Source organism: Pleurodeles waltl, chromosome 3_1 (genome assembly GCF_031143425.1).
Source record: "Pleurodeles waltl isolate 20211129_DDA chromosome 3_1, aPleWal1.hap1.20221129, whole genome shotgun sequence".
NCBI classification, from domain to species: domain Eukaryota; kingdom Metazoa; phylum Chordata; class Amphibia; order Caudata; family Salamandridae; genus Pleurodeles; species Pleurodeles waltl.
In genome coordinates, this window is record NC_090440.1 from 1,930,748,311 (window position 1) to 1,930,769,328 (window position 21,018).

Consider the following 21,018-nt stretch of genomic DNA (forward strand, 5'->3'; position numbering starts at 1 on the left):
TGGGTATATTTGGCGATACTTTCGCCTGAAGTAGACGGTGACTGGGGAAAGACACGGTAAAAATCTGAGGTGCTGATATGAGACCGAAAGGGCGTGCCTCGAGTAGGAAGCTGGCCTGGTGTGTGGTGAGCACGTCTGGTGTTATAACTTTATACTAGGTCCAGTTATCCCCTATTAGTGAAGTGTAGGCAGTGTCTAGAAAGCCAGGGCTCTCTAGAGGTAGCTGTGAATGAGCAGCCAAGACTTATCTAGGGGACGTGCAAAGCTTATGCAATACCACTATCGTCACACAGCACTATCACACATGAAAGAACCAGACAGTGTTACAAAAATAAGGTACTTTATTATGTTAACACAAATACTTGAATGCTAACTAGGTAAGCCCTCAACTGGATTTAAGTAAACACACTATTATATACACATTAGCAATCAGCAAAGAACATAGAAAGCAAAAAGCATTGGCAAAAGTATAGGTAAACAGTGAGGGCACTAGGGGAGGGCCAAACCATATACTGAAAAAGTCGAATTTGAAAGACAGTCTCACACCTAAGGAAGTGAAATCAGTAGAAGGGCCAGGAGAACATAGGTAAGTACCTAGTTTTCCCCAAAACCAACAGGAGGAATTTGGGAAAGGATTCTGCAAGACCCAATCAAGACTGGAGGAACCCAAAGGTGGATCCTGACAGGAGAGGACCTGCAAAGGATTTGGACCAAGTCCAATTCATGTTGGAGTGTCCAGTTGTGGCAGGAGCCACTACCCACTCTTTTGTGGATGCAGGACCACGCCGACGGTGGACAAAGAAGGCCAGCAGTGCAGCACCAGAGATTAATAGAAGTCCCAGGAGGGATGCAAGTGATGTCCCATGTCAGCGGTCGAGGTGCAGTTGGTCAGTGGTGCTGGAAAACCACCAACAAGCTTTGGGAAAATGCAAGAGAAGGAGAAGAAGTTTTGCAAGGCTGAAGAGCACCAGCAAGGCCCAGAGTACTCGACCCAAGGAAGGGAAATTCCGGGGTGACCTTCAGTAGTCATTAGAGTCACAAGAAGAGGCAGCCCCCACAGGCAACTCATTGGCAGCCAGCAGAGGAGACTGTGCTTTGCATGAAGGAGAGGTGGGGGCCAGGTCTACACAGAGTCTAAGGTCCCTTGGAGGAGGAGCAAACAAGCTTTGGTAGCTGCAAGAGTACTGTCCTGCAAGGAGAGGCAAAGGTTTACCGTCTTCCAAGTGGGACAGCTGGCAGAGAGGACCAAGGGGACAACTTCAGACCATCACCTGTGATGCAGAATCCACGCAGTTCTGGAGGAGATCAGATCTACGCAGCCAGTCGTCGTTGCAGTTTGTGCCTGCAGATCAAGGGGAGTGACTCCTTCACTCCAAGGAGATTCCTTCTTACTTCTTGTGCAGGCTGAATACTCGCCGTCCTCAGAGGATGCACTGCTGGGGAAATGTTGCAGTTGCTGGAAGGAGCCGGAGAAACAATTTTGCAGAGTGGAGTCGTCACTGAAGTTGCAGATTGTTGGTTGTTGGAGGGTCCAGTTGCAGTCCCAGTGGCCAGAAGATGAAGTGAACGATAAAGAGGAGTCCTGCTGGAATCTTACATGTAGAATCTGAGGACCCACCCAAGACGGAGACCCTAAATAGTCAAGGAAGGGGGATTGGTCACCTAGCAGGGTGACCACCTATCAGGAGCGGGCTGTGATGTCACAAACCTGACCTGGCCACTCAGATGCTCCCAGAGGCCTCTGCCCACCTTGGATTCAAGATGGCAGAATCAAGGGGCCATCTGGGTGGTGATGAACAGGGGAGTGGTCACTCCCCTTTCCATTGTCCAGTTTTGCACCAGAGCAGGGACTGGAGGTCACTGCACCAGTGCAGACTGGTTTATGCAAGGAGGGCACCAAATGTGCCCAACAAAGCATACCAGTGGCTTGGGGAGGCGACCCCTTCCAGGCAATGTAACACCTATTTCCAAAGGGAGAGGGTTTTGCCTCCCTCTCCTAAAGGAAATCTTTTTTTCTTCCTTCCTGGGCTTGAGCTGTTCAAGCAATAGGAGGGCAGAGCCCTCAGAGTGCCTGGAATCATACTTGACAATACTGGCCACAGTTTTGGGGTATGATTCCAACATGTTCAATACCAAACATGCCCAGGTTCGGAGTTACCATAATGTAGCTGGACTTAGGTCACTACCTATTCCATTACACGCATAAAATGGTGTCCCTGCACTCACGTAGTCCATGAAAATTGAGCTGGAGTTCATGGGGGCACCTCTGCTCATGCAGGGGTGCCCTCACACACAGGTACCTGCACCCTGCCCTGTGGGCTAGGAGGGCCTACCATAGTGCCATGGTGCATTGACCTACAGTGAAAAGGGTGCAAGCACCCTTTCACGTAGGCTGTAACAGTAGGCCTGCAGATGCACTTTGTATGGGCTCCCCATGGGTGGCATAATACATGCTGCAGCCCATGGGGGACCCATGGTGCCCCAATGTCCTGGGTGCCATATACTAGGGACTTATAAGGGGGCACCAGTAAGCCAAATGTGAGGTGTTTGTGCAAACCACCAAGTTTAAAGGGTGAGAGCATAGTCACTAGGGTCCTGGTTGGCAGGATCCCAGTGAACACAGACAAAACATACTGACAACAGGCAAAAAGTGTGGGTAATCATGCCAGAAAGAGGGTACTTTCCTACACCTATCCTCCACAACAAGATGGAGGATTCTGCAAGAAGGGGGTCAGTTCAGCTCTGGACAGCTTAGGGATGTCCTAGCTGCAGTAGTCACTCCCCCCTGTTTTACCTAATTTTCTTGCTGGACCTGCCACCAAAGGTGGGGCATGGTCCATTGGGCGGGCATCTCCACTAGTTGGAGTGCCCTAGGGCACTGTAACAGAAGGCCTGAGCCTTTGAAGCTAACCGCCAGGTGTTACAGCAGGGAGGGGAGGTGTGAAGCACCTCTCCCCAGAGCAGGCTTTGTTTCTGACCCCAGAGAGCACAAAGGCTCTCACCCCACGGGGACACAAACTTGTCTTTTAGTGGCAGGCTGGCACAGACCTGCATAAAGGGTTGGGTGAAATGCAGGGGGCATCTCTAAGATGCTCTTGTGTGCATTTTACAATAAATCCAACACTGGCACTAGTGTGGGTTTATTGTGCTGAGAAGTTTGGTACCAAACTTCTTAGTCTTTAGTGAAGCCATCATGGAGTTGTGAGGTTCGTAATGACAAACTCCCATCCCATAAACTCAGTATGGCCACACTGCACTGACAATGTCTAAGAATGGACTTTGACAGTCTAAGGTATATTACTCATGCAGCTATGCCCTCACCTGTGATATAGTGCACCCTGCCTTAAGGCTCTAAGGCCTGCTAGAGGGGCGACTTACCTATGCCACAGGTAGTGTGTTTGTGGGCATGGCACCCTGCAAAGGGTACCATGTCGATTTTACCTTTTCCTTCCCACCAGCACACACAATCTGCAATGGCAGTGTGCATGTGCTTGGTGAGGGGATCCTTAGGGTGGCTCAATACATGCTGCAGCATTTAGGGACCTTCCCTGGTCACAGAGCCCTTGGTACCACTGGTATCTTTTACAAAGGACTTAGCTCTGTGTCAGGGGGGTGCAAATTGGGGACACAATGGAACAGTATAGGGAAAGAACACCGGTGCTGGGACCTGGTTAGCAGGGTCCCAGCAAACACTCAGTCAAGTTAGCATCAAATATCAGGCAAAAAGTTGGGGGGTATTGCAAACAAGGGGCCAGTTTTCTACAAATCTCATTGAGGCATAATGAATGGGGATGGAGGAAACATATGTGTAAAGCCTTTTAGGAAACTATTTACAATAGGGGACTTAATCAAATAAGGTTGATCAGGGAACATTAAAAAAGGAGAAACTGCAGACAAACACCCTTTGAGAGTGCACATGGCAGAGCTCTGCTGGAGAAAGTATAAACACAACCTCAGAGAGACTGGCATACAGGGAGGTCAACAGACTTGCCTGTCCACAATTACACTAATTTCTTCCAACAACAGGCATATACCGTTTTGGTGGAGGGACGCCTGGCTGCCAAAATTAAGTTACAGCCTTCGGGAGAAAGGTCAAATGCTGTCAACTGCTGCCACTCCATCTTCATGCAAGAAGGCGGAGAGTGCACAGATTTGGGTACAGAAACCTCCCCTGTTGCTGTGACAGACGATCCTTCCAAAGGGGCAGTCTGATCGGAGCATCAATGGACATGCTCAACAGCTCGGGATACCAGAATCTCTGTGCCCAGTCCAGAGCCACAAGGATTACTTGGGCCTGGTCATTCTTGATCTTCTTGAGAACTGTGGGCAGAAGTGGTATAGGCGGAAAATTATACAGGAGGCCTGAGTTTCACTTGAGACTAAAAGAGACTCCCCGACCAATTACCACCTTGGAAATTCCAACGCGCAAAACTGCTGAGACTGCACCTTCTCTGTGGAGGCGAACAGATCTAACGAAGGCTCTCCCCACTGCTGAAACAGACCTTGCACCACATCTGAATGGAAATGCCATTTGTGAACCGGTCAACATTTTCGGCTGAGTTTGTCTTCTTTGGCGTTCAGAGAGCCTGCCAGATGCTGAAACACCAGGGATATGCCCTGCTGCTCCAGCCACATCCAGAGGCGCAGAGCCTCTTGAAAAAGGGTCCATGACCCACCCCCACCATGCTTGCTGCAGGACCAGTTGGCGGTGGTGTTGTCCACCAACTTGCAGTTGACAGAGGGAAGAAATTACTTCATTGCTAGCCGGATCACACGGAGCTACAACAGGTTGATGTAGAGTCCGGACTCTGCTGGAGATCAGATGCCTCTGATCTCCACTTCTCCCAGGCTGCACCCCATACATACCAGGAGTAACAAATCTGTCACTACTGGCACATTTCTTTGGGGAAGAGAGATGGATCTGCTTCTGACCCTATTGCAGTTCATTAACCACCACTGCAGATCATGCACAGTTCCCTCTGAGATCTGGACCTTGTTGGAGAGATTCCTTTAAGGCTGCGCCCACTGGAAGTTCACGTTCCACTGCAGAGCCTGCATACGCCATCTGGAATGTGTCATCAGCAGGATGTAGGAGGCTAAGAGGCCCAGCAGCCTCAGAGTCATCCTCACTGAAATCCAGGATAGAGGCCAAAACATCTGTAACATAGCCTGAATATCCTGGACTCACCACTCAGGAAGAAAAGCCCAAAACCGCACTGTGTCCAGAACAGTGACTTTGGCATGTTTATAGTGAACCCCAGAAAATACAATAAGTTTGTCATAGTCTGCAGGCGAGGGACGACAGCTTGGGGCGAGCCCAACGTCAACAGCCAGTCGTCGAGATAGGGGGAAGAATGAAACCCCAGATCTGCGGAGATGAGCTGCAACTACTGGCATCACCTTGGTGAACTTGGTAAGACCAAAGAAGAGCAAGGTGAACTGAAAGTGCTCGGGCCGACAGTATACGACAAGTAACGTCCATGAGTAAGCAGAACAGGAATAAGGAAATAAGCGTCCTGCAAGTCCAACACTACTATCCAGTCTCTTAGATCCAGGGCAGATAAAACCTGAGCCAGAGTGAGTGTGGTATCTAGTATGCAACTTTGTAGTTTAAGTATTTCCGATGCTTGTTTATTGCATTGACATGTAGTGTTGATTTATGAAGGGGAGAATGTAGAATGTGGGAAGGTTCATTCACGAGGGCTTCATTAAAGGAGAGTATGAGTTCTGAGGCAGAAGCTCCTGGCCGAAGCACCTGTGTCAGGAGGTTAGTCCTGACTGCCAGAGAAGGCAACTCTAGGTCCAAGACATCAGCTGCTCTTCTCACCACCATGGAATAGGAAGCTCTGTCCCCCGTAGTCACAGTAGGGGAGAAAGCATGCCAGTATCCGGAGACGTATCCAGTCCGCTGACCTCACCCAAGTCTGTAAGCCAGTCCATATGGTCTTGCAGCTGGTATACTAAATGGTCCAGCAACCCCTCCCATTGCTCACCATAACCTAGTCCCATAAGAAAGGGGTTCAGGATCTGACATCAGAGGCAAGGATCCTTCCGGCGTCCGGTATCCTTTGTGACGGAGTTTGCAATGAGAATGGGGATGGCACCCCCTGTGGGTGCGGGCAGCGCAGTCCGAGTGGGGACCTGCATTGGGGAAGGTCAGAGTGAGACGACCAACGCAGGTCCGAATCCAGGACAGGATCCATGGGTGCCCCTCGGTGCGGAGGCCAAAGCTGCTTCGAAATCTGTGGGGCCCGAAGGCATTCCAACAGAGTTGGGCTGCCCAAAAATGAGGTGCATGGCCTCATAGAACTCACGAAGTTGACAGTTGCTCCAGCTTCCGGATACTCTGGGAGGTGTGGAGTCGGGCCAGACGCAGGTTCTGCGGAATGAGGCCTCGAGCGCAGATGCTCCTTCGTCACATCGGCCGACAGAAGAGAAGTCGAAGAACACTTCTTGCTCTTCTTCGTGTGCTTCGACTTACCCGGTCATTCCAAGTACTTGGATGACAATGGAGGGCTCAGCAACCGCTCCCAGGACCTTCCTCTTGACCGGGACCTCGACTTGGGTGGAGTTGAGCGTCAGGCCGCCATCAGCTTCAGGCACCGCACCCTCAAAGCCTTTAGATGCATGGTCCGACACTTGGAGCATCACTTTGAGGTGTGGTCGCACTCCAGGCACTCGAGGTGCTGATTTGTTACTGACATCGCCCAATGACACTACCTGCAGGGTATAAATCCGACCTTCCTCGATGACATCCTTGACGCACCAGGAGTAGGAAACTTAAAAAAATCTTCGAACGAATGCCAGTCAAAAAGTGACTGAGGGGTAGCTCTCTTTGGATCAGTCTCAGCAGGCGCTGAAGGAAAAGAACTGATGTCAAAGCACGGCATATATAAGACCTGTGACATGTCCAGCGCAGACGAAGGACGCAGAGCCGATCAACGTCATGTAACAGCACACAGGGGTACTGCTCAGAAAATTCTCTGGATCAAGCTGACGCCTGGGGGAAATTCACAGGTAAGGAACCTGCAACTAGAAGTCTCTATCAGATGAGCTCTTTTTGGCTCTCGAAGTGCGATTGAGAGGTCTTCTTACGTCTTGATGATCTTCCATATCCTTGTCTTTGATATCAGTTGGAAGTGTAGAACAGGTTGTATCCGGATTGTCTTTTGAGGATAATATGTTCAACCTTAACCTCAATACTGTTTGAATTCTCTGTACTTTTGGGACCTTCGTGGGCCACAAAATTAAATGGCCCAGATCTACAGTACTGTAAAAGACCTAGTGATTTTGCTGTATCTGCGTCCAGTTTGAAACCTTGCAGAACCTCATCCACACTTTTTCCTAACAGGGTGAGGCCACTGAAAGAAATGTCTAGGACTTTTGATTGAACTTCAGGACAGAAGGCTGTGGATCCTAACTAGCCTTGTTTTCTTAAGACAGCTCTCCCTGCAAGCGGGCAAAAACCTGCATTCATGATGGATGCTGAACTAAGTTTTCTCTCCTTAATCACGGATTTAGCATGCTCTTTTTTGTATTATTATTGTCAGGGGGGGCTGTCTGGCAATGGTGCAATATTGTGACACATCTGGTGTCGTAACGTTCCAAAACATCAAGCGTACTGGGTGACTTAACAGATGTCGCTGCCATTAAACCAACATTTTTTGACCCACATTGTCTACTCATCTACTGCTTCTCTCTGCAGTCGAAGTTATCATTAAATCCAGCTTTGGATGGCTAGTAAGAGAATCTGGAGCTTTATCTGCGACTTTGTACTTTTTCTCCAGGTTTTAGAGGCTTTTGCGGCAGTTCCTTAAAATCATAAAAGACTTGATGTTCTACTGATATCACTCACAGGTTGAATTTCTTTGCAGCCCTTTCTATTAAGAAATGGAAATGGGATAGATCAGACTAATACAGTGGTTTGGGCAGGTTACTTAATACCTTCATTTTCCCTTCATTTGCAATGATAAAATCCTCTCCGTCACTAGTATCATCATCTGGTTGCATTGAAAGAAAGAAAATGACATCAGCACGTGGGAGTGGTGCTATATGGGCCCCAAATATCATTTCCGGAGCGGAATGGGGTCAATGCAGAGCAGAATGGTGCCACCTACTGTTGTTGAGAGGTACTGCTGAAAAAGTTTCCAAATCCAGTCTGATATCTGGGGAATATTTAAAAGGTGAGGAATCTGTGTGCAGAAATCTCGATCAGAATGCATGTGTAGGCTCCTAAAGGCCAGAGCAGTTGACTTTGCCAATGCTTGTTTGAAAATAGAAATATTATTTGGTTACATTTTATTTGGAAATCAGCCACCAAGCTTGTTTCCATTCTTCAGCATATACTTAAGAACAGTGCTGGTTAACTAAATATCCTTTCATATTCTATATCAATGTTCCAGAGGAGTATCAATTGACAAAAGCAGGCTGCCTTTTGGATATTGTTTTTGTTGAAGATAATCTTGGAATAAATTACCTGCTTTGGTCAATTGAGATTCTTTTGGAACATTGGAGTAGAACATGAAAGAGTATTAAGTTACCCAGCTCTGTCCTTAAGTAACCTCACAACAACTATTTTAATGGGTTAGAGGTTTCCCATTTAGGACATCTGGGATAATAGCCACTGAACTAGGGTGGACTAACTTTGCAAATTTTTACCCCTCCAGGTCTCCTAACGTTCTTCAGTATGTACTAGCTTCTGATCAAGGAGCATTCTGCAATCATTATAAACAGCCGCAAATTGTTATATTTTCTCAAACAAGTGTACATGCGTTATATTAGACCCATTGTCAGTAATTATTGGTGTTTTCCTAGAGCATTTGTCATAGTAGTAAAGGCGTTGCATTAATGAACCATAAATACGCAATTCTGACCATCTTACACATATGGATATTTATCTTGCCAGTAGGCAATCCTTGAACTGAAACAATATGCCCATTGTATTGGACAATAGGAACTGCATATCCATGATGATGTGCATGCCAGTGCACGCTTAAGGAAGTGAAACTCTTAAAACACATGCGCCCAGCTACCAAACCTTTATCAGTTTTAGAAGCTAGGCTCAGGTGCCATAACCTGAGACTTGCTGCTAATTCCATTAATGTGAAGAAAATGGGGACATGACGTACCAGTGTGTTGTATGCCATAGTACTTGCGCAGCACCAAGTGCAAAGTTGCCTGATGCAAATTAGCAGACAGCACTGCAGCGAAGGAGTATGAAATATGCAGTTTCCGTGCTTTCCATTTACCTTGCGCTTGGGCTCCACATGCAACAGTAGGTTGTTCACAATATCCAGGATCATGGCGTACTGAGCGGGATTTGTAGAAATCTCCAGGTCATGGTGAATAAGTGTGAAAGTGTCAGCAGCACCTGGGATCAAAAGTTAAAGAACATTGTGCTCTATTAAATTTGTGATTAAACAGTTACTATAACGGTATACAGGATTGGATAATTCTTCACTGGGTAAAGCACTGTTTGTTGTATAGCTATTTTAGCCATATTTTAGCAAACTAGGCCTGCCATTGTTCACTTGAGTCCAGATACATTTTATTCAGCATTGCTTTTGTTTTCTAGAATTAGCCACATTTGCAGTGTTGTTTTATTTTCTCTATTTGTTCTTTCGCCTAGGAAAGCATTATGTTCTTAATAAAACATTAATTTTACTTTGTGCTTACTTCAAGGCTACAGTTAGATAGGGTTTCTGGCAAAAGTGGTAAGCTGCATCTCCAACATTCACAGAAACACAGATACACTCCTACATGGGACTCTTTCTTAGAATGTCATCTGTTTTATTATAAAACACTCTTTGGTCCCATACACGTTAGAGGGAGATTCCAGCCAGGTGAAAAAGACTGTATGCTGATTGCCTGCGCTACAGCTGCTTGCTTAGACTGCCAAACCCCTGGCCTACATAGGGACGGTGTCTCTCTAGACTACAGGCTTCCCTGTTCAGGTATTGGGGAACAATGTCTTCCCAGGGGAGAAAACCTGAAGGATGGATCAGGCTTATCACACTGCACAGCCTAGGTAGGAAGGAAAATGTCACTTACCCAGTGTACATCTGTTCGTGGCATGAGACGCTGCAGATTCACATGCTTTGCACATCCCGCCATCTAGTGTTGGGCTCGGAGTGTTACAAGTTGTTTTTCTTCGAAGAAGTCTTTTCGAGTCACGAGATCGAGGGACTCCTCCCCTTTCGGCTCCATTGCGCATGGGCGTCGACTCCATCTTAGATTGTTTTCCCCGCAGAGGGTGAGGTAGGAGTTGTGTATTATAGTAATAGTGCCCATGCAATGGAGTAAATATGTATGTACATAATGTGGTTTAAAGTGATATATTTACAAATTTACAAATGTTCAAGATCAACTTCGAAACAGCTACAGGCTCCCGGGGAGGCGGATGGGCGCATGTGAATCTGCAGCGTCTCATGCCACGAACAGATGTACACTGGGTAAGTGACATTTTCCGTTCGATGGCATGTGTAGCTGCAGATACACATGTTTTGCATAGACTAGTAAGCAGTTATCTCCACAAAAGCGGTGGCTCAGCCAGTAGGAGTTGAAGTTGTTTGAAATAAAGTTTGTAGTACTGCTTGTCCTACTGTGGCTTGTTGTGTTGTTAACACATCCACGCAGTAATGTTTGGTAAACGTATGAGGCATAGACCATGTGGCTGCCTTACATATTTCAGTCATTGGAATGTTTCCTAGAAAGGCCATAGTAGCACCTTTCTTCCTAGTTGAATGTGCCTTTGGTGTTATAGGCAGTTCTCTTTTTGTTTTGAGATAACAGGTTTGAATACATTTAACTATCCATCTGGCAATGCCTTGTTTGGATATTGGATTCCCTGTATGAGGTTTTTGAAAAGCAACGAACAGTTGTTTTGTTTTCCGTATTTGTTTTGTTCTATCAATGTAGTACATTAAAGCTCTTTTGATGTCTAATGTATGTTGTGCTCTTTCAGCTACAGAATCTGGTTCTGGAAAGAACACTGGTAGTTCTACTGTTTGATTTAAGTGAAACGGTGATATGACTTTTGGTAAGAACTTTGGATTAGTTCGTAAAACTACTTTATGCTTGTGTATCTGAATAAAGGGTTCTTGTATGGTAAATGCCTGTATTTCACTTACTCTTCTTAGAGATGTGATGGCAATGAGAAACGCTACTTTCCATGTTAAATATTGTATCTCACATGAGTGCATGGGTTCAAACGGTGGACCCATGAGCCGTGTTAAGACAATGTTGAGGTTCCACGAAGGAACTGGTGGTGTTCTTGGTGGGAGAATTATTTTTAGGCCCTCCATAAAAGCCTTTATGACTGGGATCCTACAGAGTGAATGTATTTTAATGGATGAAAAAGCTAGCTTTGACTTTTGTAAGTGCAGTAAGTAGCTTACGATGTCTTTAGCAGATGCGTGTAAGGGTTGAATTTGATTACTATGGCAGTAATAAACAAATCGTTTCCATTTATTTGCATAGCAATGTCTTGTTGTAGGTTTTCTAGCTTGTTTTATGACCTCCATACATTCATGTGAAAGGTCTAGATGTCCGAATTCTAAGATTTCAGGAGCCAAATTGCTAGATTCAGTGATGCTGGATTTGGGTGTCTGATCTGTTGTTTGTGTTGAGTTAACAGATCTGGTCTATTTGGCAGTTTTACATGAGGCACTACTGAAAGGTCTAGTAGTGTTGTGTACCAGGGTTGTCTTGCCCAAGTTGGTGCTATTAATATGAGTTTGAGTTTGTTTTGACTCAATTTGTTTACTAGATATGGAAGGAGTGGGAGAGGGGGAAAAGCGTATGCAAATATCCCTGACCAACTCATCCATAATGCATTGCCCTGAGACTGATCCTGTGGGTACCTGGATGCGAAGTTTTGGCATTTTGCGTTTTCTTTTGTTGCAAATAGATCTATTTGTGGTGTTCCCCATCTTTGGAAGTAAGTGTTTAGTATTTGGGGTTGAATCTCCCATTCGTGGATCTGTTGGTGATCCCAAGAGAGATTGTCTGCTAACTGGTTCTGAATTCCTGGAATGAACTGCGCTATTAGGCGAATGTGGTTGTGAATCGCCCAATGCCAAATTTTCTGTGCCAGGAGACACAACTGTGTTGAGTGTGTTCCTCCCTGTTTGTTCAGATAATACATCGTTGTCATGTTGTCTGTTTTGACAAGAATGTGTTTGTGTGTTATTATAGGTTGGAAAGCTTTCAACGCTAGAAATACTGCCAGTAATTCTAAGTGATTTATGTGAAACTGTCTCTGTTGAGTGTCCCATTGTCCTTGGATGCTGTGTTGGTTGAGGTGTGCTCCCCACCCAATCATGGAGGCATCCGTTGTTATTACGTATTGAGGCACTGGGTCTTGGAAAGGCCGCCCTTTGTTTAAATTTATAGTGTTCCACCATTTAAGCGAGGTGTATGTTTGGCGGTCTATCAACACTAGATCTTGAAGTTGACCCTGTGCCTGTGACCATTGTGATGCTAGGCACTGTTGTAAGGGCTGCATGTGCAATCTTGCGTTTGGGACAATGGCTATGCATGAGGACATCATGCCTAGTAGTTTCATCACTATCTTGACCTGTACCTTTTGTTTTGGGTGCATGGCCTGTATTACATTGTGAAATGCTTGTACCCTTTGTGGACTTGGAGTGGCAATCCCTTTTGTTGTGTTGATTGTTGCTCCTAAGTATTGTTGTACTTGACACGGCTGAAGGTGTGACTTGTTGTAGTTGAGTGAGAAACCTAGTGTGTGAAGGGTTTCTATGACATACTTTGTGTGTTGTGAGCACCGTTCCTGCACGTTGGTTTTTATTAACCAATCGTCTAGGTACGGGAACACATGTATTTGCTGTCTTCTGATATGAGCAGCCACTACTGCCAGGCATTTTGTAAAAACTCTTGGCGCAGTTGTTATCCCGAATGGCAACACTTTGAATTGGTAATGTACCCCTTGGAATACAAACCTTAAGTACTTTCTATGTGAAGGATGTATCGGTATATGGAAGTACGCATCCTTTAGGTCTAGTGTTGTCATGTAGTCTTGTTGTTTGAGCAGTGGGATTACGTCCTGCAGTGTCACCATGTGAAAGTGATCTGATTTGATGTAGATATTTAATGTTCTGAGATCTAATATAGGTCTTAGAGTTTTGTCTTTTTGGGGTATGAGAAAGTACAGTGAGTAGACTCCTCTTCCTCTCTGATGAATTGGTACTAACTCTATTGCATCTTTTTGCAACAACGCTTGAACTTCTAGTTGTAGAAGATCTATGTGTTGTTTTGACATGTTGTGTGTTTTCGGTGGGACATTTGGAGGGAATTCTAGAAATTCTATGCAATAACCATGCTGGATAATGGCTAGGACCCACGTGTCTGTTGTTATTTCCTCCCAGTTTTTGTAGAACTTGGTTAGTCTCCCCCCCACTGGTGTTGTGTGTTGGGGATTTGTGACATGTAAGTCACTGTTTGTTTTGTGGAGTTTTGGGACTTTGGAACTTCCCTCTACTCTTTGGGAATTGTCCCCCTCTATATTGTCCCCGAAAAGTTCCCCGCTGGTATTGGCTCTGATAAGTGGGCCTTGTTTGTGAGGTTGTGGGTTCAGTGCTTTGTCCTCGAAACCCCCCTCGAAATTGTGATCTTTGAAATGTGCCTCTGCTCTGTGGGGAGTAGAGTGCGCCCATGGCTTTGGCCGTATCAGTGTCTTTTTTAAGTTTTTCGATAGCAGTGTCCACCTCCGGCCCAAACAACTGCTGTCCGTTAAATGGCATATTCAGCACGGCTTGTTGTATTTCCGGCTTGAATCCAGATGTACGCAGCCATGCATGTCTCCGTATTGTTACTGTTGTATTGACAGTCCTAGCAGCTGTGTCTGCTGCATCCATTGCTGACCATATCTGATTGTTCGAGATACTCTGTCCTTCCTCTACCACCTGTTGCGCTCTTTTTTGGAACTCCTTGGGCAAATGTTCTATAAAATGTTGCAGTTCGTCCCAATGAGCCCTGTCATATCTCGCCAACAAGGCTTGTGAATTGGCAATGCGCCATTGGTTGGCTGCTTGTGCCGCCACTCTTTTCCCAGCCGCATCGAACTTACGACTCCTTGTCTGGAGGTGGTGCATCTCCTGAGGTGTGTGAGTTCGCCCTCTTGCGTGCTGCACCTACTACCACAGAGTCTGGTGTTAACTGTTGTGTGATGTACACAGGCTCTGTTGATGGCGGTTTATATTTTTTCTCCACTCTTGGAGTTATTGCCCTTCCTTTGACAGGCTCTTCAAACACTTGTTTGGAGTGTTTTAGCATTCCAGGTAGCATGGGCAGGCTCTGGTACTGGCTATGTGTGGACGACAGTGTGTTAAATAGAAAGTCGTCTTCAATTGGCTCTGTATGCAGGCTAACATTATGAAACGCCGCTGCCCTTGACACCACCTGTGTGTAGGCGGTAGGGTCCTCAGGTGGTGACGGTCTGGCTGGATAACAGTGGGGACTGTTATCTGACACTGGCGCATCATAAAGATCCCACGCGTCTGGATCATCCTGACTCATCCCTGTATGAGTTGGGGATTGCATCATTGGTGGAGTGGCTACCGGTGATGGCTGTGGAGAGCGTTGTGGAGATGGTGGCGGGGTTACTTGTTTAGCCACCTTTGCCTGTGGCTGCTTGTCTTTCTCTTGGAAGGCAATTTTTCCATTTCATCCGAATCGGAGGGAGAGTACTGATCTTCCCCGTTTCTTTTTGGATGTGGAGCCTTCTTTCGGTGTAATCTGGCTCCATTGTCTCTAGTTCCTGTCCAAATCTATGTGTTTGCATTTGTGAGGACAGGCCTTGTTCCTCTGTGTAGGAACTTGTTTTCGGTTCCGAGGCCGGATGTTTCGGTAGCAAAACCTTTTCAGCTGTGTTTTTCGGCTCCGACGCCACTTTTTTGCTCTTCGGCGTAGTTATCTCTCGGTGCCGACTTGCTTCGGTGCTGCTCTCGGTGCCGAAATTGCTCTGACCCGGTGTCTCCGGGTCGAGTCTGCTCTGTGCTGGTATCTCGACCGGAGTCGGATGACTTCGACACATGCATGCCCTTTTTCAGTGCCGATGCTCGGTCACCTATTTTTCGGGTTAAGCCATGGCCTGGCGGCGGTGGTGTCCCCTGGGCTTTTGTGGTCTTTGCGTGAGTTTTGTGTATCGACGTCTTACTCACGGTTTTCGGCGTCTGTTCAGGATCGACCTCTTCCGAGTCCGAATCCTCGATGGAGAAGGCTTCCTCTTCTTCTTCCATCTGTTTTTGTCCTGTCGGCACCGATGCCATCTGTAGTCTTCTTGCTCTTCGGTCCCTTAAGGTCTTTCTGGACCGAAACGCTCGACAGGCCTCACAAGTATCCTCCTTGTGTTCTGGAGACAAACACAAATTACAGACCAGATGCTGATCTGTATAAGGATACTTGTTGTGACATTCGGGGCAGAAGCAGAATGGGGTCCGTTCCATTAGCCTTGAAGGCGCACGTGGTCGGGCCGACCAGGCCCTGCCGGGGAATCGAAAACCCCGAAAGGCCACCGGAGCTCTTCCAAATTCAGTGTCGATCTGTTGTAACTAACCCGATACCGAACGCAAACAATAACTGCAAATTTTCCGAGATTTTCACTAACTTTCCGAACCGAAACGCGGAGCGAAAAGGAACACGTCCGAACCCGATGGCGGAAAGAAAACAATCTAAGATGGAGTCGACGCCCATGCGCAATGGAGCCGAAAGGGGAGGAGTCCCTCGATCTCGTGACTCGAAAATACTTCTTTGAAGAAAAACAACTTGTAACACTCCGAGCCCAACACTAGATGGCGGGATGTGCAAAGCATGTGTATCTGCAGCTACACATGCCATCGAACAGATATATATATTACTCGTACTGACAGTATGGTGGGACTGTTTTTGTGTTTCAGTCTCCTTGTCACAATTTTGCTTCTATTGTGTTATCATCCTAGTTATTGCAATACATGCCATTTTATCTAGGATGCAGTTATTTCAATAAACCTTTATTGAACTATATTCTTCCTCTGTCTTTGCCTGCATGAGACTAATGTAACAGAGAACGGGACGAGATCTGATCGACCACAATTCCCTTGAGAAGTCTTTCTTGCCACAATCATCCCTGCTCTTGGGTGGAGATGAGGCGCTGCTAGTAAGCTGGAAAACCCAGATTAGGCCGACAGGTGTCACATGGTGTGGAACTGTACTCAGTACCCCACAATTCAGGTGATTCTGCCACCCAAATCCAATAGTCTCATTAGGATAATGAGAACCTATGTGACATGGCCCCACCAATGTTTGGTCAAGCACTAATCTTCAGATCCTCCTAAGTATCTCTAGCTCACTAAAGGCTAACGACACCTCCATACTATATACAGAGACATCCGTGGTATTGAGGATTTCCTCCTCAGTTAAGTAGGTAGTACCTATCTAACGTTACAGGTTGTTCAAGCTTGAACCTTAAAAGGATCAATCCCCAGTTGGTGTCCTTATCTCTGAACACACAAACTTTTACCATTAACATGGCGAACTGGTAGTAATTGCAGTAAATACGCAACCGCTCCTTACTGCACACTTATTGGAAAATGGCCCAACTGGGGACAAGTAACATTTGTTGTTGAGGCTCATCTAGCCTACAGAAGAGAAACATTTTATTCTAGGGTCACTTTTCCAGCAGTAGATGGGAACACAAACACATTTCATCACTATACACCTGCAAACATACCTGCACAATACAGCGCTTATGCATATTTAGAAATACCTTTATCTTATCAAGACCATAATAATTGGGTTGCTGGCACCCTACCACATACAATATTACATGTTAGGTTAGGTCATCTGGTCAATGATGGCCCGACTTGGCCTTTACTGGCCACACATATACCGCACCCTGATGCAACAACCTTAGCAGTAGTTAAGGTTCGCCACTTATATACAGAGCTCACTTGAATATACAGACTGTTAGTACAGTTTGCAAAGCAAACACTAAATACTAACCCAGCACGGGAATTTACACCAGGCATTGACCCGACAACTGTACATTCGATCATGGGTAAAGCATCCGTCAAGCAGGAAGAAATTCTGTTTTGGTTATCTCAAAAACAAATTCGCCGGAAGCAGTCTTTCCCTCATACGGGTCCTCAGGACAAACCTAGAATTCTCACTATGTGTTTGCCATTTGGGGTGGTTTGCACAGTTGAAAACTGCAACACATGGGGCACGGCATTTGCCACGCTCTATACTACGGCAAACAGTACACCAACACTTGCCAATCTTCCAGGGGGGTGTTAAAACAAATTCAAGATGAATACGGGGCTGCCCTGGTCCTGGATTTGGGGATGCAATTAATGGGCAATCAGTTTAAGCAACCTTAAAGGGGAAGCAGTTGCAGTGCACATGCGGTGCCGGGACATTCCTGTACAGGATCAAGAACGTAAGCTGCCAAAAATTATCACTGAGACCTACTCTAGTATTGGTCGAGATAGTCTAGGGGCCAGACCAATTAAACCACAATTACAAGGTAGATCAAATAAAGATTCTACTTAACAAGCACCTGAAGGTTCCAAAAAGCGCTGGGATAAAAAACAACAAACACCTAAAAAAGAAAGGGAGAGAATCTCTGCATTCGGAGACCACTCAAACTAGATATAATCTTAAAAATAACAGATATCAATATACTGCTACACACCAATCTCGTTCCTTTCAGGACTCACTGGAAAAACGTAGTGAGAGAGGTGGGTGGTTAGATCAGCGAACAGAGCACGTGAAACCGAGAAAGGACTCACAATGCTAGTCTGAAGTTTCTGTTAAGAAAGAAGAGAAACTTCCCAAACAAAAACCCCGGTTCAAAAAGAAAAAGGTGGCAGCAGTTGCAATATGACATGCCACTCAGAAATAGGACTTTACTGAAGAACAGGAAGTGGGCAATGGCAATGCTAGACAGTGCAGCAGAGGTCACAGTAGTTCGCCGGGATCTTCAAGAGCATCTGGAGGTGAAAGCAAATGATGACTTCTTACAAGTTGAGTCTGCAGACATGCATGTCTTCATGCCCGACAGAGTGTATAAACTAACTATACAGTTAGAGGGAGACAGTGAACGCACATTCGACTATCTTTTGGGACCGCGTCGTCACTATTTATGATATATTATTGGCCGAAAAAGATTGGCCACCAGAATTCGTCCGTGATCTCCCCTATGGAGAAGAAATTATTGAAAAATCTTTCTTGTCCCCTTGTTCCCAGAAAGCTTGTAGAAATTCACGCCATTGATCAGGCACCTGCGTTATACTGCAACCACGTAGGGTGGGATAAAGATTCTCCCTATCATGTAGTACCAATTGAGCTCCAACCTCAAACCTAATAAAACATTAAGCTAAAGCACCCATGAGGGAAATCCTCTAACAATAAGAAAACCAGGGCGTAAATGAACTCTTTCACAATATAGTGTGCAAAAAATACAAAATGAGCCTGGATATTTCCAACGGGTTCTTTTGCCAAAATATAGCACCTCAAAGTAGGGACTTAGCAAGTTTCAGCACTTTAGGCTTTTGGAACAAATTCTACCGACTGCCACAATGGTACAAAAACAGTCCAGGACTGTTTCTCAGTTAGGGTTACATCTATTTTACACAACAGTAACCCAGAGGTGTCGTCATACGTGGATGATATCTACCTTACGGACGACGATGTCATGCAACATATAAAACAGGTAGCCTGCATTGTTGTGTGATTTGCCGAATTCGCCTACAAATTCAATAAAAAAAAAAAAGAGCCTTCCTTAGTGTCCTGTTTTTGGGATACAAACTGTTGGATAAAGGCAAGAGCCTTGCTCCCCAATTTTTAGAAAAATGTGCACAATTACAACCACCAAACAATAAAAAAAAAAACCTGTCCTAATTGGGGTTTTAAAATTTTGGTAGAACATACATTCCAGATTATGAATAACGCATTAAACCATTATATGACTTAATACGTCCTTACTTTACCAGCAAATTCTGTACAGTGGCACACACACGAATTCTCAGAGCTTTGCAAACAGATATGCTGGCAGCACAACACTTACACATGAGGGACAATAAAACACATTTGGTTATCAGAGTAATTGCTGGTGCCATTGGTTTCACCTATGTAACTTTCAATGAGGGTGAGACAGTCCCTATTGCATACAAATCGCATTGGTACTCAGCAGCTGAACAACGCTTAGCTCCCACTGAGAAAATTCTCACTGCTATACAGATGGCTGTCATCAGAGAGGGACCACTGGCCCAGGAGAAACGCATCATTGTTATATCCCCCCTTCCAGCCGTTACCAAAGCTAGCGTTCCTAACGCTAAAGCATTACATCCGCATTGGATCCAATGGGCAACGTCTCTGAAGGCCACTGATGTTGACTATATTTTTTATTCAAAATTACAAACCCAAGAGTTTTTTCCAATATGAACTTGAATATCCAGTTCCAGCAAACACATTGCCCATTGAACAATATCAGACAATTTTGTATACTGATGGTTCAGTTCAACCATCAATAGTCCAGAGAGCACTTAATCTGCCCTGAAGGTCCCTAGTGGGCGTACTTCATACGAATGCCTGTTCACAACACAAATGTATGTTTCTGACCTTGACGGTCCTGGCGCGGAGGCAGCAGATACACCTTTTGACATAAATGAACGTGTCACTGTCTTGCAGGACTTACAACAGTTCTGTGACAACGCATCGACCAGTGCTGCCTTCCTTGGGAATAAGGGATGTACCAATAACATCTACCGGCTGGATTCCATAAGTAGGGGATCTAGTGCTTGAAAAGATTGCTGTGAAAAACAAATTTGGTCCTTCCTATTGTGCACCGGTTCCAGTCCTGGGAATACACAGTACCAGAACTGTCACCCTACCACCGCTGCCTGGTTCTAAAGATAATCGCTTCGTCTCCATTGACAATGTCAAGCTACACCATATGGCCGATCCTGGACAACAGACCTAGGGGACTCTTGGGTAGTACCCGAATGCCTCTTATTACAAACCAGGATGTTTCTCTACAGGTTTTCAGCAGCAACGCTGACACCTTTCCGAGCTTGGGGAGGGTGGACAATGAGCTTCCATTGGTTCTACTAACTTCTACTGCAAATCACAATAACAATATTGATCGATTTTATTCAAACTCTACGCAAACGGATGGCATAGTCTACTATGAACCAAATGAGGGAGACTTCTGCAGGTTCTCCTCGTTTAAACAAGGATTGAGTTTTTGCACAAACTGCTTCTGTATATTTTGCCAATATCAACGACACATTAACTGACTCATCTGCCTCTACTGCAACAGAAATGTCAAGAGCACGTAAGCTGATAACTTGGGTCATTCTTCTATGGAACTATCTATGGCTTTTATTAACGTATTTGCTTTCCTCCTTTGGATTGGCTTTGTCACTGCTTTCTTCTTACTGATACATGGTCATTACCTTCCTGAACGATCTACAGTTGAACTGGTGGATGAGGTCTTAAAATCAATTTTTTCTTCTCACACAGTCCATGGAGACTTGTCCCTAGTGAACATTTCCGCTATTTCAATTCCTGATGGGACTGTTTGGGATAAAGTATTATTGGATATATATGGCCCGACGGAGGTCATTCAAATTCCATATGTATTCAAACTTTCCAAACGATGTAAATTACACCCAGAGTGGTTTCTGATGATTGGGATGTGAAAACAGTTGATTCTATGATGTCAGACTTACAGCATTATATAGTATTTGAAAATGAAGATGGGTATCAATCCAAAGAAAATTATGGAGACATGATTGGTTATAATTATTATGGACATAATTTTATTCACAGAGCAAGTACCCCAAAGACTATTTTTAATTATACACAGTCAGAACACTGTCTGACTTCACTAGTGGGGAGTTCCAAAACATATACTGAAAAGTTTGCATATTTCTCTGGTACAATGTTAAAAATGCTTAGTCATATTATTTTAAATTGTCAGTGATGGAAAGTCAACATGTTTTATTGACCAATACA

General features: G+C 45.3%; 1 protein-coding gene across 2 annotated transcripts in view; it reads right to left on the reverse strand.

Annotated features, from left to right (window-relative positions):
• Nucleotides 1-21,018, reverse strand: part of BLTP2 (bridge-like lipid transfer protein family member 2) — a 727,711-nt gene that overhangs the window by 246,236 nt on the left and 460,457 nt on the right. For both annotated transcript variants that reach the window (XM_069226186.1, XM_069226185.1), the window contains exon 29: nt 9,249-9,370. In XM_069226186.1, the coding sequence (XP_069082287.1) occupies nt 9,249-9,370 (122 nt within the window). The remainder of the gene's footprint in view (nt 1-9,248; nt 9,371-21,018) is intronic.